Source organism: Rhipicephalus sanguineus, chromosome 1 (assembly GCF_013339695.2).
Source record: "Rhipicephalus sanguineus isolate Rsan-2018 chromosome 1, BIME_Rsan_1.4, whole genome shotgun sequence".
Lineage (NCBI taxonomy): Eukaryota > Metazoa > Arthropoda > Arachnida > Ixodida > Ixodidae > Rhipicephalus > Rhipicephalus sanguineus.
The window spans coordinates 2565103-2583448 of NC_051176.1; the positions used below are offsets into that span (position 1 = coordinate 2565103).

At 47.9% G+C, this 18346-nt stretch overlaps 1 protein-coding gene across 2 annotated transcripts in view; it reads right to left on the reverse strand.

Annotated features, from left to right (window-relative positions):
- Window positions 1–18346, reverse strand: part of LOC119389244 (cytochrome P450 3A7) — a 366480-nt gene that overhangs the window by 205508 nt on the left and 142626 nt on the right. For both annotated transcript variants that reach the window (XM_037656451.2, XM_049413487.1), the window contains exon 3: window positions 1742–1931. In XM_037656451.2, coding sequence (XP_037512379.1) covers window positions 1742–1931 — 190 coding nt within the window. The remainder of the gene's footprint in view (window positions 1–1741; window positions 1932–18346) is intronic.

Sequence of the window (18346 nt, forward strand, 5' to 3'; positions counted from 1 at the left end):
GGCCGCACGCGCGCGGGTTGTCATGACGTACTGCAGCTGCTACCGGAGGCCGGAGGCACAACCGAAAATCGCTGAAAAAAGATGTTTCTCGTCCCTTTTTAAAAATCGTTTTGTTCTATTTGTCATTTTTAGCAGTTAAAGTCTTGTTCTGCCACCGAACACCAACCGCAAAGTTATCGTTCCGCAAGGCCGCCATTCGCCGCTTCTTCATTTAGCTAGTCAATGTAGTGCTGTCAGACGAAGAGACCGAGTAGCTTTTTATTGCGATAGCAATTATATGGACAGTTTCGGCTGATTTTTGCGGTCCCCGTTGCCGCCGTCATGCACCGTATATATATATATATATATATATATATATATATATATATATATATAAAAGCCACATCGAAAAATGATTCAAAAAACTTTCCGACGCGCGGAATCGACCGGGCGACCTCACGCTTCGCAGCGCGCGGCGTAGACGGCTAGGCCACGAACAGTACCGTCTTTCGCCCTGCTAACGGCAAGCAATTTATGGACACCATTTACTTCAGCATGCTTTCTTATTAACCACATAGATGGCGCGATTTGCGCGCGTGGCGCGCTTTAAAGATCGTCGCCCCGCTCCTGCGAACGCCGTTGCTCTTCGCCCTACAGGGCGTGGTCGCCTTCGTGCGCTTATCTCGAGGAAAGAAGGGGGCGGCCGGTGGGGTGGAGCGGGGGGTGTTATGTCTTGTGCTTTTCCCCCGATGCCCGCGCTGAAGTCACAGAGTGTACAAAGGTCACGTTTGCGAAACGAGCGCGCTGTTCCAACAGAAATAAGTAACAACTGTGACAATTAGTTCGCGCTCGTCCTGTATGTACCTGTTCGTTCGTCTCGCGCGTCATCTTTATGTTTGAGCAGTGCGCTTCAAGTGTCGAGCTGTGACGCATTAGTTCGCGCTTGACCTGTGTGCGTTCTTTTCGTGCGTCCTTTCGGCTCGATCTTGAGGGTTGAATAGCGCGAACGAGACAGGGACTAAAAGAAGAGACGACAACACACAGAGCGCAAACTACCAACAAAAGTTTATTAACACAGTTTATTTACACAGCACACAGTTTTTAAGCACCACTCTTGCGCCACTAGGTGAGTGCAACAATCAACTTCTTAGAAACGCGAGCTCTTTGCCAGATAAGTTAACAGACGGCGTGCTGACGCATTCGGGAGCTCGCGTTTCTAAGAAGTTGATTGTTGTACTCACCTAGTGGCGCAAGAGTGGTGCATAAAAACTGTGTGCTCAGGAAATAAACTTTTGTTGGTAGTTTGCGCTCTGTGTGTTGTCGTCTCTTCTTTTAGTCCCTGTCTCGTTTGCGCGATTCAACCCTCAAGATCATGAACCAACAAGCCCAACTGACAGCAATTCTGAAGTTCATTTCGGCTCGAGCGACGCGCTGGCAATTTCGAGCTGTTTTCCGTTCTTCGTGTTACATTCCAATTTATTGCTATCACATTCATTGCTTCGCCGTTGCGGCGAAACTGTGACTTTTTTCTATTAACACATCCTGCTTGCTACAGCTGTGACTTCACAGCAAGTGCATTGATGACGCACTTCCAGTAAGTATACCGTAAGTGCGTTATCGACAAACTTTGTCTAAGTAGTATTCGCTAATGGTACAAATGTTCGCTCTTGCGACGGAGCTAGTGAGGCACGCATCGCCTCTGTTGCTTAGCAGATCGCCAGTTAATCCGGCTTGGCGCGACAGCTGGTGAAATAGTGCGTGCCTGTGAGTTGCAGCATGCAGCTGGTGAAAGGTTCCACGGAGAGCACGAATGGTGCCCGGTCGTGGAAGGTGGGAAACTCCTTGACGAGGCACTGCTTGATCATATCCGGGTCCGAGACCACTATGAAGGGCATCTCACCGCTGTAGTAGCCAAACACTTTGCCGTACTCTGCGATCCACCGTTCCATCACCTGCGCCCCAAAAACAGGGAACATCAGAACCACCACGTAGTAACGCGGCCACCTAGTGCGGTGATTTTAAAATACATGACTGATCCCTCCGTCATAGGAATCGGTATAACACGAAAGTGAAACGTTTCTTCACAGAAGTAGTGCTTTTTGTGTAGTGATATATGAGAGCGTGTACAATGTCTATTGGTGTTTGGTAGCTATAGCACCGTTTGACGTGGATGCACCCAAGTTGACACCTAGTGGCACATCTCCATCGCGACGACTAACGCCCATGATCATGATTTACCCGTTGTGTAGCTGAAGCTGTAAGATATACCTGGACACAGCGTATCGTGATTCCCGCGCAAATATGACATCAAGAAGCACATATTAAACAATGGTACTCGTTATGCACTTCTTCAAAGCGTCTTCATTTAAGTATACAAACGGCACGGCGTGCGCTCCCAAGTATTAGGGTAATCTACGAATGTGCTCATGCATACACTACCACACTGCGCTTCAGCAACCCGAGAGGCAGAGGTTCGTAGCTTGAGCCGCGAACGCGCGCAGGCGTTCCACGTCCCGCTGGCCTCTGCCTCGCTCCACCAAGGCGTTCGTAGACATCGTTGCCTTCCTGCAGCGCTTATTCCAGCAGTTTTATTAGTCGGTGCTATCACATTCGAAGCAGCCAGTGGCGGAAAACACCGTTGGTGCATGTGGAAGCCGCACTACTCCGACAACGAGCCGTCACACGCTAACACGAAGCGAAAGGCAAAGAACGTAATCGCATCTAGGACGATTCCCCGATGCCAGCGTGCTCATGCAGTGTCCCTCGCTGGTATCGAGACGCTTTAACCACGAGCTCTGGGATTACTCGCAATCTCGAAGGTCATGCTTTAACTGCGGCGTCGCGAATCCTTTCCTATCGGCGCTAGTACATGTCATGACGCATTATTTCACTTCACCTCTCACAAACGGCGGCACTGCCCGGCCTCGCGTAACCCCGCCATCAGAGTGCACCATGCGAGAGCGAATGTCTGAGATATATAAGGAACGTTTGTGGCGCTTCGTGCATGTGCCTCAGTGGCATAGTCGGTATACCCTTACAAAAATGGGTTTAGACAGTCTATAGAGTGTCTGTAGACTTCTTGTAGATGAGTTCGTCTTTATGTAGATTTAGTATTTTGCCTAAAGAAAATCTTTTGACAATCTATATACAAAAGTTTATAAATGGCGGGTCATTTTTGTTTAATTGCGTTCTATAGATTGTCTATAAACAAGTTTTAAAAAAGGTATAGTTCTTTTTTTCTATTGTTAGTCTATATACAATCTATAGACAAAAGTTAAGCTGATGAAGTTTGTTTTTTGTCTAATCCCAGTGTATAGATTGTCTATAAACAAAAGTTGACGAATTGGTGTTATTTCTCATTGTCAAATCCCAGTCTACAGACTGTCTAAAGACAGAAGCTGAAGTGGAGTTATTTAATTTTTTTGCTGAAAATAAGGTTTTTCATTAAAATTTTATCAGACGTGTGTACTTTATGCAATTTTGCTACCTTTTTTGTTTATATAACATCTACGCATGTACTCCTTATTGCTCCATTGGGCCCTAGCTGTAACGTATGTTAAAAAAAAGCCGCACCTCCCCGAAGAGGATCGTGAAGAAATGCGAATGCATTTTGGTGCAGCCGATGAGTGTGCGATTAATTAATGAAGAGAGACGAGAATGTGCACGAAGAGGCGTAATGCCCGAGTTGCATTGTGTTACACTTCGTCCTAGTGGTATCGTTGCAGCGAGAGATTCGACTTCTTCAAAATTGGCTAGCGCGAAAATCGAGAAGGACTAAAAAGGAACGCTGATGTACAGGACAGGCGCTACTCGCAACTAAGGTTTATTCAGAAACGTCTTCCTACATATATACACAGCCGAGTGGCACGCGCAGGCACAATGCACATGACAGTCGACAATGCTAATCAGGATACCAAAACATATTCGCATCATAACCAAGTATCTAAGAACAGTCTTTCCTTATTGCGCAGAACAACAGATGTGTCACTGATACATTCACGGTCTTTCTTTTTAATGTGATAAGCGCTGTATCCCCTCCGATGTCATTCCCTGCCTTGTCAGCCACACGCCTGTTGAGCGCAAGAAGTTCGTGCGCACGCAGACCTGGCTGAAGGCTAAACTTGGGACCTTTTTTGAGGGTCGTGGAGACGCCTTGTGGTAGCTGAACATCCCCGAGAACAGTGAGGTTACCAGGTTGCTGCAAGTCTGCCTTTTCGATAGATGTAGAGGACTTGTTCTGCACCGTTTCCCACGATGCCCTTTTACCTGCCGTGCGCTGTTGTATAGAAAAGGACGGAAATGTCGCTTTCCAGAATTCTACCGGTATCTCGGTCGATAATTTTATGACCTTACTAGAGTACTACTGCTGCATACGTCTGTTACGTTCGTTTATTAGAAGCACACTGAGAATACATGGAAACAATGGGTCTGTTCTTCGGGAGAGGGCAGCGTGCCCTCGGCGCATGCGCTGCTGCTTCGTCCTCTGGCGGTGGAATCTCTTGTGGCCTAAACCGAAACTCGCGCACAACACTGAACCCGATACTCACGAACACCACACATCCCTCCCCACTTTGTCTGAGTCACCACTGATCTTGGTAACGGTCGGGGGGACGGCGACGTCTCGGAGGCCGCTGTGGTGGTCCCTGCAAAGTGTCATCGGATGGGAGTGGCGCTGGCGTGGCACAGCACTCTGGAGCGCCTGCAGTCGGCGCCTCTTGCTGATTGTCAGCCTGGCCGTCTGGGAGGAAAAACGGAAGCAGCGAAGGCTGGCGGGTATTTCCCGATGATTCTGTTGTAGAAGCGTTGTCATGAGTTGCTTCTTGTCTCGTAGTCTGGATATGGTTTTTGTGTCGTCGCACGACACCTCTGTCTGTGCTGACCAACCAAGACCGACGACCCACTTGTTTGATGATTGTACCTTTCATCCATGCCGGGTCGCCTGCGAAGTCCTTCACGTAGACGATTTGATTTGTGCGAATGCGCCGTCCTTCCTTTCGTTCTTCGTCAATGCTGAGAGTCTGAGGGCTTCATATATGTCAATGCGGTCGGGAGTTCACGACCAAACATCATCATGGCGGGTGTTTTCTTCGTGCCGGCATGCGTTGTCGTGTGCTGCTTTAGACGAAAACGCGCAAGTCGGTGTGCGATAGGGACGTCTTTCTCTTTCGCAAGCGCTTGCTTGAGTTCGAAGACCATGCGTTCCACTTGACCATTCGTGGCAGGATGATACGGAGCGCTCGTGACATGTTTTACTCCATTTCGTTTGAAAAAATCTTCTGTTTCGACCGAGACGAAAGACGGCCCGTTGTCAGTGACAATTTTTCGCGGTACACCAAAGGTTGCAAAAATGTTTCTGCATTCCTTAATTAGGTGTTTTGACTGAATGCTCGTCATTTGCCGTACTTCAATCCATTTGCTGAATGAGTCAACGGTAAGCAAGAACATGCTGCCCTCAATGGGTCCTGCAAAATCCATGTGAATTGTCTCCCATGATTGTGCTGCTCTTGGCCATTCCGGAAGCGGTGCCTTCGCTGGTGCCCTTCGGTTTTCCTGGCATGGTCTGCATTCTTGGGCAGTCTTTATGTCTTCGCTGATGCTAGGCCACCAAAGGTAACCTCTTGCGTAGGCCTTCATAGCGACGATGCCCCTGTGCCCTGAATGAATATTCTTTAAAGCTGCGTGACGAGCTGCGATCGGAATTATTACTCGAGAGCCCCTGAGCAAACATCCCTGTAGCGTCGAAAGCTCGGACACTAACTTCACATATGGTCGGAAGTCGTCGCCTTTCATTACTCGTAGCTTTCCTTGCTGGGCTGCTTGAATAACTGCTTAGAGAGTTTTGTCCTCGCGCGATAGCTCTGCAATGCGCTTGGGTGAAAGCTGGGGATCAATCGCACATTCTAGCATCAGAACATCGCCGGCAGGGGATGGCTCCTCGTCATCTCCCTGCAGTGGCAGCCTGCTCAATGCATCTGCGTTCTGGTTTCGACTGCCTTTTCTGTAAACAAGGTCGTAGTCGTAAGCGGACAACTTCAGGCACCATCTGGCCATGCGTGGTGACAAGACTTGCGGAAGCGGCTTTTTCGGCCCGAGGATGCTGAGTAACGGCTGGTGATCAGTTGTAATAGTCACATGTCTTCCAGTTATATACTTCTGGAAATGATCAACGCCGAATATCACGGCAAGTCCTTCCCGATCTAGTTGTGCATAATTCCGTTCTGCCTTGCCAAGCGTTCGGGACGCGAAAGCAATAGGTGCTTCTGCTCCGCTTTCATCTACTTGCGATAAAACGGCGCCAACACCATAGGGCGAAGCGTCGCATGATAGGAGAAGAGGTTTGCGCTCGTCATAGTGAGCAAGCACCGTGCTGTCCCGAATGAGTTTCTTTAACTCTTCGAATGCCTTTTGGTGCTCCTTCTCCCATATCCATTGTGTTTCCTTATGCAAAAGCTTGTACAGTCGTGAGGCCACTGTCACTGTGTCCTTGAGGAAGCGGTAGTAGAAACCAAGCAAGCCTAAAAATGCTTGGAGTTCAACTCTGCTTTTCGGCGCTGGTGCATCGATGATGGCTTTAGCCTTCGCTCCAGTTGTATGCACACCTTGTTCATCGATGCGATGTCCTAGGAATTCCACATTCTTGTCCCCAAATCGACAGTTGACTTTCTGTAGGCGCAGGCCCATATTACCCAGTCTTGACAACACTTGGTCTAGCCGTTCGTTGTGTTGCTCTGGCGTTTCTCCGCAGACAATTATGTCGTTGAGGTACACGCTGGTGCCAGGATTTCCTGCGAGAGCTGTCTCCATGATTTTTTGGAATATTGCTGGTGCTGCTGAGATTCCGAATGGAAGTCTCTTGACTGCGTACAGTCCATTCATGGTATTCACGGTCAGTACTTTTGCTGTGTTTTCGGTGACAGGAAGTTGCTGATAGGCTTGAAATAGATCAAGCGCTGAAAACATTCTTCCACCTCTAAGAGTCGACATCACCTCCTCAGTGGTGGGAAGCGGGTATGCCACTTTCAAGGACGCTGCATTTACTGTGTTTCTATAGTCGCCACACAGACTTAACAATCCGGACTTTTTCCGAACCAACACCAAGGGTATTGCCCAGTCCGAGTGTTCCACTGGTTGCAGAATGCCCTGTTTCTCCAAGAGATCTAACTCTTCCTTCACAGCCGGTCTGAGCGCATGAGGAACCGGTCGCGCCTTGCAAAAGCGTGGTGGGACGTTTGGATCTAGCTCAATGTGAACTGGGGGTCCCTCGTAACTGATGACATCTTCAGTAAAAACACGTGCGTGCTTTTCTAATAGGCGGTGCAGCACTGCGGGCTCTGTGTGCGTTGCATCATCCGTTTGATTTACGCCTTGCAGCCGGATTTTGGAGTACTGAACCAATTACGGCCCAGAAGGTTGCATCCGCTGCCTTCCATGATATGCAATGGAAGAACGTAATATTTAGTCCTGTGCCACACTTGTACTTGAGCAGTGCCAATGAGGCTCAAGTGCTCTCCTGACCAGGTGTGGAGGTTTAAGTCTGCTTGGGCTAGAGGAGGTGGTTTTGTAGGCCAACTCTTGTCGTAAGTTTCCTTGATGATTAGCGAATACGCTGCACCAGAGTCAACTTCGAACTCTAGAAGCTTCCCGTTAACGCGTAGCGGCACCATGAACTTCGGGCATGCTTGCAGGCTCTTTACTGTATTAAGGCCCCATGCTGAACTGTCTCCCGACTCTTCCATGCTTGCATTAGGCTCCATTTCATGCGTAGCAGTTTTGCGTTGCTTTTTCTTTGCGATGCAAGCTCTTTCAATGTGCCCAATTTTCTTGCAATAGTTGCATGAAGAATTCCGGAACTTGCACTCACCCGGATCGTGCGAGCCGTCGCATCTGTAGCAGTGTGCCTTGCGTGGAGTGTGCTGCTCTCCCTTTGCGCCTCCTTTCTCGTGGCTTGTTTTGTGCACTTCTAACTTTTCTGTTTCGAGCTTGATGCTCTTTTGCTGCAGGGCAGCGCTTTCCGCTCTCTCGGCGAGGTCGAAAGCCTTCTGAAAGGTAAGGTCCCTCTCGGCGAACAGACGCTGTTGAACGAGCTCGTTTCGGATACCGCAGGCGAAACGGTCGCGTAACATGATATCCAGGGGGAGCGCGGTGGTTGCGGCGGCCGTGGTCGCCGTCGCCTCAGCGGCGGGCAATGCCCCAACGCCGAAGTTACAATCCGCGGCGAGTTTACGTAAAGCGGCAACGTAAACAGCAATGGACTCGCCTGGTTGTTGGTCGCGTGTTTGGAATTTGCAGCGACAGTACAGCTCAAATGGGCGTGGGTCGTAATGTGCAGCCAAGGTTTGGACGATTTCTTCATACGGCACTTCTCCTGGGCTCTTTGGTGCGACCAGTGCGCGGAGGGTTTCAAATGTCTCCGGCCCGCACAGAGTCAGGAGCAGGGCTCGCCTCTTCTCGTCGGCTGTGATGGAATTCGCCACAAAGTAGAATCCAAGGTGTTGAATCCATGACGTCCAGGCCTTCCCCGAGAAGGGCTCGATGGAAGCTTGAAGAGACGCCATTGGCAGTGGACCACACCCGTATATTCAGTGGGTTTTCGTTTCCCTCGTCGCCAGTGCTGCATACGTCTGTTACGTTCGTTTATTAGAAGCACACTGAGAATACATGGAAACAATGGGTCTGTTCTCCGGGAGAGGGCAGCGTGCCCTCGGCGCATGCGCTGCTGCTTGGTCCTCTGGCGGTGGAATCTCTTGTGGCCTAAACCGAAACTCGCGCACAACACTGAACCCGATACTCACGAACACCACAATTACCTATCCTCAACTTATGTTGCTTCTGACAGCGAGACGTTCATCCAGTGAAAGGGTTCATCGTAGAGCATGTAGCGCGAAAATTACGGGGACACAAGGAAGCAACATAAACACGAGACGAGCGCTAACTTCAAACTGCAACGATGAATTCTTACAAACTCGCCCAGATTTCCGTTCTCGTAATCAGTGAAAGGGAATTCGTATTGGTTCATATGTTGCCCCAGTGCTCTGCAATATTTTTTTAGCTGCTATTGACCGCGTCTTGAATAACCTATTGGACAGCGAGAAAGTTCTACGAATGTTTAGATATGTAGACGACTTTCTCGTGATTTTAAGCACTAATCCCTTCCAGACGAATACTAGTGCTGTTGATGTTATTTTAAACGTGTTTAGACGACATGGAAAGGGTTTAACCTTCACCCATGAACTTCCTAACAATGACACCTTGCAATTTTTAGATCTTAATATGCTTTTAAGGGGGCAGCATATTTGCTGGAAGTACTCTCCGCGAGCCCAAAAAGAGCTTTTACCCTTTGATTCTGCTAATTGTAAGGTTGTAAAACGAGCTATTGCCTCACAATGCCTTGAATCGGTGCTGGCAAAGTCCTGCGTTCACTTGGCTCAGGATAGTTTTAATAGCCAGATTGAGCGCCTACAGGCGGCTGGGTTCCCCTGCCCGAACTTAACTGCTGTGTCCGAAACCCTCCTTCAGAAACTGAAGGAGAAGAAGAGGCCTGGCTCTGCTCGTGCAGAAAAAAGGCCGGAAGTGGTGCCGTATGTGCACAAAGTATCACACAATTTTAAAAAAATGTGGCAAATAGGTACAATGTACCTATAGTTTTTTCGGCACGGCATAAACTGGCTGGGCTATGCCCTCGCATTTCGGGACCACTTAAAAAACCGACGTGCGGAAAAAAGCACGTTCGGCCCTACGTCACATGCGCCGTAGGCGTCGTGTACGAAATCCGACTCACTTGTGGCAAGGTTAATACCGGACAAACTGGTCGTTGCGCCAACGATCGAGCACGGGAACACGAACGATCTGTTAAAAATAATTTCACTTTTCATCTGCCTATGCACTGTAGGACCTGTGCCTGTGAGCCAGTGCTGTCTAGAATTCGAATTCTGGGCAGAAGTGGGAATGCGCTGGCGAGAGAACTAATGGAAGCTTATCACATTAAAAAGAAAGACCGTGAATGTATCAGTGACACTTCTGTTGTTCTGCGCAGTAAGGAAAGACTGTTCCTAGATACTTGGTTATGATGCGAATGTTTTGGTATCCTGATTAGCATTGTCGACTGTCATGTGCATTGCGCCTGCGCGCGCCACTCGGCTGTGTATATATGTAGGAAGGCGTTTCTGAATAAAGCTTAGTTGCGAGTAGCGCCTGTCCTGTACATCAGTGTTCCTTCTTAGTCCTTGTCGATTTCCGCGCTAGCCAATTTTGAAGATTATGAACGAACTAGCCCAACAACGTATACTATTAAGATTCGACTTCACCGACTTCCATCGCTATCGAGACACCAAAGCGCGCGGTCCCTGCATGATATACATATAGGTCCGAGCGCGGAGAGGAGGAGCCCCCGAGCTCTCTCTCCGCCGAGCGAGCTCCGCGATGCGAGCGCCCTCACCGGGTACGCTCCTCCTCTCCCTTACCCTCCGCCGCTCACCACCTGCTCCGGTTGCTGGGCGCGGCGCAGCTGTTGCTAGGGGCGAGGAGGAGCGCGCGCGGAGAGATAACACCTGTGCGCACGCCGGCCAGGTACGCAGGGCAACCCCCGACTAAGAAATGCATTCGCATTTAAAAGAACTAAGGGGGCTCGTTAATTAATTGAGCCACAATGTGAAATTGAGCAGGAATGCGTTTTTTTATATCTCATTAACACATTCTGGCGCACATGGCACATATACATTTCCCCTCGTAACTCGCATGCTCACATTAGAACTAAACCTCCCCTACGCAATGTGCAACCTATGTGTACCTCCCCTACGCAATGCCTGGCGGCGATGTAGGTGAAGTGTGAATGAAAAAAAAAAGATGTCTCCAGTAAGTATGTCGCACTCTATGGCTCACTGAGTGGATGTACTGCAAGGACTGTGTGGTTCTTTCCGCCTCCGTAGCTACAATGCGAAGGGCAATGTATTTCGTGGAATACTGGAAAGCGCAGCTTTGAGCGGGACGATGGGCAAACAGTGAACAGAGTACAACAGCTCTTTTTCAAGACACAAATAGCAGGGCCCACTGCAGTGCTTTCATTTTTGTTGCTATTAAATATACAGTATTTCACCATTCTTTTCATATACGAAGCACTGTGCCCAGAAACCAATTTCGTTAAAACTATTTTGCGAATTAGCTGTAGCCCTTTCGTTAGCTCATTATATTTGTTCATTTTCACGACATTTTCAGAGGGTAATATGTTAATTAAGATGTCCTTCAACAAATATGCATTTTTCTGTTTTCATTAGGATGACGTGCAATGTAATTATAAATCGTGTTTCAGTAAGCGATATCAAATTGATAATGTGTGTATGCGCTTGTTTACATCTCCCGATTAGAACATATTAATTTAAATTAAGAGGAAACATCAATAAGAAAGAAGTTGCAGCTGAATCGCCCTAAGGGCGAGGCATCGATGGTGACACTGGCTCGGTGCAAATTTCAAAGAGATATCACTCGGCACCGCGGACACTTGATGTCAAAGGCTCAAGTTTTCCACATGCTTGTGATCATACACACAGACACGGCCGTGAGGGCAACAGCTGTACAGATAGTAGTAAAAACGGACCGTTCGTTACATATCCTGTACACGAACGGTCCTCGAACGGTATGTTTAAACAGCAAGCACTGGAAATACAATTGAAGAATCGCTCAGAAGCGGCCTCCCCACTAAGGAGTTGCTTTTTCGTTCAGGCACTGCCGTGAAGGCCAAACCCCATATACGCGAAAATGCACGCGAAAGCGACGAGCGACGCGACGTAGATCGTCTTCGCGCAAGCGGTCGCTTGGATGGGCAAACTCCATTCACGCGACGGCCATTGCCCCCTTCCCGTTAACCAGGGAAAAATAAAGTTGTGCATTCATTCATTCATTCATTCATTCATTCATTCATTCATTCATTCGGCGAGCGATCTCCACTGTTGCTGGCATGAGGGCATTTACTCGTACCAAAAATGGCCCGTTCTCAGCGGTATGCAATGTAAAATACGATGTTTTGATGCATATTGGTACATCAAATGTTTATCATTGTCTTGCAGCATATTTTTTCGATCCCGTCACTGCTGCGACGTGCTGCCTAGCCGCGTCACAGACGGCGCGGGACTTGGTAGTTCCTGGCCCTGAGGTCCCGGCGTTCAACAACGTCAACATTGCGCTCGTCGCCGTTGGTCATGTTGATGAACGTTGTTGTTGATGCGCGTCGATGAGAAAGTGGTGGCAATCAGCAATACGTCACTGATGCATCTTGTTCCGGTGTTTTGCTATTGGCTGCTTTAGCACAGCACTTCCGGGCGTCGAGCGACAGATTCCAAATCTGAAAAACCGAGCGATCGCGCGAAATCGACCACGCGAGACGTCGCGCGAACGGCTCGTTTCGTCGCGTGAATTTTAGCGCGGGTTTCGCCTTGAATCGTGAAGGCGCGCGAGCGAACACGATAAGGAAGGGGAGAAAAGCGAGAACCGGTGCGGCAAACGAACACGGAAGAGGGCGCGCAGCTGCAACTCAGTTTCAAATCGCTCGCTGAGCGAGAGCCAATCAGTTCAAACCAGGGAGCGCGCAGGCGCACTGACCAAGGTCGATTCAAGTCGCGAAGCTTCGGGCGAAAAACGGTTTAGAACCTATTGCCAACGACACCAGCAAGGGGAATTATGGGTGCTGCGATTGAAGCGGGGGTGCTATTCTGGACATTGTCAAATTCCGCCATGTTGTCAAATTCCGCCATGTTGATGATTTGATTGGTCACGCGAGGTCGTTCGTATTGTGGCGCTGCGATGGCGTTACGACACAGGAATCCGCGATGACGTAACGTGCCAAAAAATAGTTAATTTTTTCCGAAGTAACGCTTCGCCGTACTCTGTCATGTAGAAATAAAGGTTCGGGTGGAACAACGAAACCGAAATATGGTACTGAGCTGCGCCTACGGTCAACTTGCGGTTTATCGAAACTACTGCTCGCTTAACGAAGAGCCGCCATGTCTGCAACACGATTGGACATTGCACTGATGGCGCCCATTGCGTCACAGGACCTCACGTTTTGTAGCGTCAATTTGACGTTGCGTGACGTTGCATCCTGCCAAATTTGCAGCTTAAAATGTGAGAACGATGAAGTGCCCAAAATTGGCCGCCATATTGTTGTAAATTGAGTTGCTTGTTCGATGTGCAGCCTCACATACGTATGTGTAGATGTCATTCCGTGAGTCACTTTACAAGCATGTTTTCGGTTAGTAATATTATAAAGTGTTGTACATGAAGCTGGCTTGTTAAAATAAAAGGTTATTGTTTAATTTGGCTTGTTCGAAGTTGCGGTTCTCGCCGCAAGAGAACGCTAGATAAGCGAAGAAAAATGGCGCTGCCCTTTGTTGTGTAGTGGCTGGAGCTGCAGGAAGAAAGAATTCCGCGAGTACCGCGATGCTTTTGTGATGACCGATCAATTGTTTCAACTGCGGCGCCGGCTGACGAAGGACACTGTGCGATGGCTGTGCGGGGAGCTTCGCCAGGACCTGGAGAGCCGGCGTACGGACACGAGAACAGCCCCGACCGTTGTTGTTGTTTTTGTTGAGCTACAAATGCTTTTCGCCCTTCGCTTGTTCGCCACGGGCAGTTACCACGACGCGATCGCGAAAAACGACGACGTGGCGAGGAGCTAGTCCAGTGTGGGTCTCACGATTCATGCTGTCATGGAAGCGATCGTCGAGCGCCTCGGCAATGAGTGGATCGCCCTCCCGGCCAAAAGGAAGGCTTTGTCCACATAGATGCAAGATTTGAAGGCTGCGTTGAGGTGGTCGACGACACGTTCGTGTGCATAAGTGCGCCGTATGAAAAGGACGATGGCAACAAGGCTGCTTACTTTTGCCGCAAGAACTTTTACGCCCTCAGCGTCATGGTGGTGAGAATAAATTTCATCTTATTCAATCTCGCGCATGCTGTTAGTAGAATGCAAAGGAGGAACGTGAAAGACAGCTTTTCGCCACTCTCCAGTATTTTAACGACATTTGCCGTGGCTCCAACTGCAGTGATAGAAAAGAACGCAGTAGTCGCGGTAAACGGAGTTTCCGTCAATATTTAGTTTTGGCAGGGGTGCATTGACACCATAAAAAGTTCATCGAGCTTCATATTTGATCGTGGCAGCTTTTAAGAAAAGTAATGCATGAAAGGAAATCAAACGTGCTGATTGCGCCTAATTTCATAAACAGTGATATGCAGACATGCAGTAACTGCCACATATGAAATGAAAGATACAGCTGTCGAAGCTGCGCTCCGAAAGCAACTCGAGAGCAATAAGTGCGTTGGACCACACAGTTACACAGTTACAATTGCTGTTGCCGACTTCCTTCCAATGCAAACAACACTCTGCAGGTATGTGACCAACCCTGCCGATGACTGCCCTCGCACTCGGGGCCCGTGCACGACGCCTTTATGTGGAAGACATCCACCGTGAGCCAGGACTGGGCAGTGGACGCCGTGGCCAGGTTGGTGAATAGCTGCTTGGTATGCAAGCGTGAGAATGCTTGTGTGGTGTCTTAGTGTAGCAAAAACATTATTCATGGTAATTTTATTACACGCTGCATGGTTCTTAACTACTTAAGTCTCTTTGTCCAAATTTCTGCCCCGTATGTTATTACTGGCAGCTACCTTGGTCGAACACTATCTACTTTAGTGTCACTCGTGTTCCCTTGAATGAAAATTCTCTCATGCACACATTTGAGAAAACAAGTCATACTGAGACCCGAGGCGGCACACAATAATCCGACTTGCTCTCAGTGTATAATCGCAACTTGTCTTTTATGGTCATGGGAAAGACTATTAGTGCAATAGAAAGGTCAAGCATGAAATAAACTTTTATGAAGAGATTGTATGATCTTTTATTATTATAGTGGTGAAATAATAAATAGTAAGCATGCGATGATACAGAAAATGCTACACACTGAGGCTATGTTAAAAGGAAGAATACATCAAATACAACTGCCATAGATGTTGTACATTCATAAATACAATTGTGTAGAAAGGACAACTTGTATAAAAAATACAAATAAGCAAGCACAGCCATGTGCTACATAGCAATAAAATAAGTCAACTGACAACTCAAAGGTATTTCAGTCATGGTTCATAAAAAGCACTAAAAACAACTCAAACGGTTGCAAAAGAAACCTGCTGTCACTTTTCATTGACGGCCTAAGCACAAAAAAAACCAAGGGAAACCAAGCCTTGAGTGCGCTGACCGTCTGCGGCCACACATCAGTCCCATGCAATCAAAAGATCGCACAACACCCTTACCACCAAAGAAGATGCGCCTTCTGTCACTCGCCCCTTCTTCTCTATGAAAGAAGTGAAGGGCTGCAGTTCAGTAGCTTCGTTGTCATTCCTCCTGACGAAGGAATTGAGTTGATAAAGCCATTTTTTCGTTGGAGCATTTCAAAAGCCGTAATTATGTAACCTAACCAGACAAGCAATTCTGTCAATATGTCTAGCTGTACAAAAAAGGAAAGCAGTGCATATCAGTGACACGATGTCTTCGAATAAGTTAAAAGAAGTGAGAAAGGAATAGTACATATTCATGTATACATTCACATTATGCTAATTGGAACACTGTCCTCCACAGGTGATAGTGCATACTCGCTTCAACCTTGGCTGCTTAACCCCATCCCTGGAGCACATCCTGCTGGATCCTCTGCTGCCTGATTCCACCGCACCCACCCTTCACTGCGGTGCGTCGTATAACTGTGCACTGGAGTCCTCAAGGCCCACTTTCGGTGCTTGCAGAGGTACAGAACACTGTACTATGGCCCACTCTTCACGTCGAAGATCATCGCAGTTTGTGTCGTCCTTCACAACCTCGGTGTTTGGCAGCAGCTGCCTGAGCCAGACGACATCCCTTGCACTGAAGAACTCGAATGAGAAGATGCGGACCTTTACAACAACAATAGCGACGATACGGCTGCAGTAGACATGTACCAGGAAAGGGTAGGCAAAGGCAGGATCACGCTCTGTAGTGGTTCACAGTTGGGCACGACTCGATGTAATGGGGTTTACGTTCCTGCAAGATGTGCACAGAAACGTGAAACACAAGAAGCTCTTGCTTTTTCTCATGACAAAGTAGCCACTTGCATTGTGTTCGATCCTATACCTATCCCCTGTACTTGTGTTCTTGCAGGAATTGTATTCTGCCAAAAGCTTCATTGTGTTCGTTCCTTGAGAGCATGCTAATTGTACCAAGCAGTTAGGGAAAAGCATGCTCAGCTTCTGCCGCAAATCATAGCAGGACTACTTTGTTGAGACCATAGTGACTCTGTAAACAGCCTGTGTTATTTTGCAGCAGTGCATGCAACACTGAATGTCATTCCAGAGCATTGTTTTCAGCACTTTATTCACAATGCGAAGCCGTGTGATGACTGTACGAGTCTGGCAGGTGTGTACAAAAGCTCTATTCATGTAGTAGCCACTCGTACATGGAAGAGCACAAGCTTGCTGTCGTTGGTAATCTATGTAAACGCTTATAGGCACAAAACGACCCAGTACCGAAAGGGCAACGTGGGCACAGCGCTGTGTAGCTACTTTCTTTCCTGGTTTCTCTGGTGGACTATAAAAGTTTACATGCATGAATAATACGTGATATTTCAAAATGTATTGTAAGTCAATCGATCTTCTTCTGTCAATTCATCAATGTGAGTCAAGTCATCATCCTTGCGGCAATAAAAAGCAGTCAAACTGTCCTCATTGCTTACATCATTGTCTTATCATTCACTGCTGCCAACAACAACAAAGGATGCCTCTAATAATGTACCAGCAAGTTTTGAAACAAGCACATCTGCATAAAAGACATCTCTTTGAATGCAGTTTGTGCACTTCTTAGTGCTGCCAGTCCAATGTAACATCAACTGCGTGAAATACTACAATTCCTCTTCTTTATCTGTGGCCATTATGCACTTCTTATCCGTATGTTGTAAGCAACGTGGAAGTACCTTCCACAGTTAACATCTTCGGAGATGCATCACTTCTGTGGATTGAGATTCGCCTATACTTTATCTTTCAGATTCAAACTGATCGCGCGTAACGTGAGGTCCTGAAACTTAACTCTAATTGCTTCTGCTTATGTATATTTACATGATTGTAACTTTTACTTACAGTAGTCCTTACGCATCCTCAGCAAAACATATAGCACCATCTTAATGATCACGACAGTTCAGGAAGATACTTCACGCATCGGAGACCTTATAAATAACTCAGCTGGCTGTTGGGCTAGTTGGCACATTACTTAAGATAAACTAGACGCGGAACGCCACCGCAACAAAAAAGACGGAAGGAACAGAAGGGGCATTATTAATACTTGCAATGCTGTGCAGCTCCTTATCTCTATACTATCGGCAGCGCTTCTGGACGCCGCGGGCCCTGGGAACGAAGGGCCACCGCAGCCCAAGACGGGGTCGACGCGCATACTTGTAACGATGCGAGCGTCGTCTACCGAAACGTGCGTCGCCAAATCCAACGGCCCTCCGCCTGTTCTCCTGCAATAGGTGTGTGCATAGCTGAAACGTCAACACCACCCGAGTGAAACGCAAGCTTACCTGACTGCACTGTCATTCCGCGCCTCGAGCTCGCGCTGCCGCCACTTCAGTTCGCCATAGCCACCGCCACTCCGGCGGCGGCCTGCTGCTGGGGCCCAGGCGGTAAAGGCGCTCTGTCATCGTCTGTCACGGCTCCCGTCGTATCTCCGGTAGTAAGTCGCAAACCACCCTCCCCATACAGGGACGATCGGTAAAAAAAAGCAACATCGCGGCCCACTGTTCGGCGATCTGCCGACATAAGCACAGAACACCTACACAAAACAACCAGCGAAATAACGATGTCGGCAACGTCGACGCTGGCTTGGCTGGCTCGCTTATTGGCTAAAAAAGTTACTATGGCTTTGTCGCTCATGTCCAAAATGGCACTAAATAGCAGACGATATCCTCTGCTTCACAACTTTAAAACTAAACGCTTCACTTTTCTTTTATTTTTTTATTGTTGCGTTAACAATTTCAGATACAAAATACTGTTTAATTGCACGTTTCTTTGCATCTTATGTCCTCTTAACGTCACGTTTCGCAAGCATTTCATGCGATTGCGTCATCATTGTGTACACGTCACGCCTACGTCAAATTTGACAGAAAATGGCGGAAGTCCAGAATAGCACCCCGGGACTATGTTTGGAGGGAACAAACACTAATAGCGAAAAACTAAGTTTTATTCAAACGTAAAGCAATATTTATGTTTTACAAATTACATTTATTTCCCGAACAATATTATGTAGTTGCAATGTGCGAAGAATGTACGACAGTGTTTAGTTCTTACGAAAAACCTTTTTCTTAGC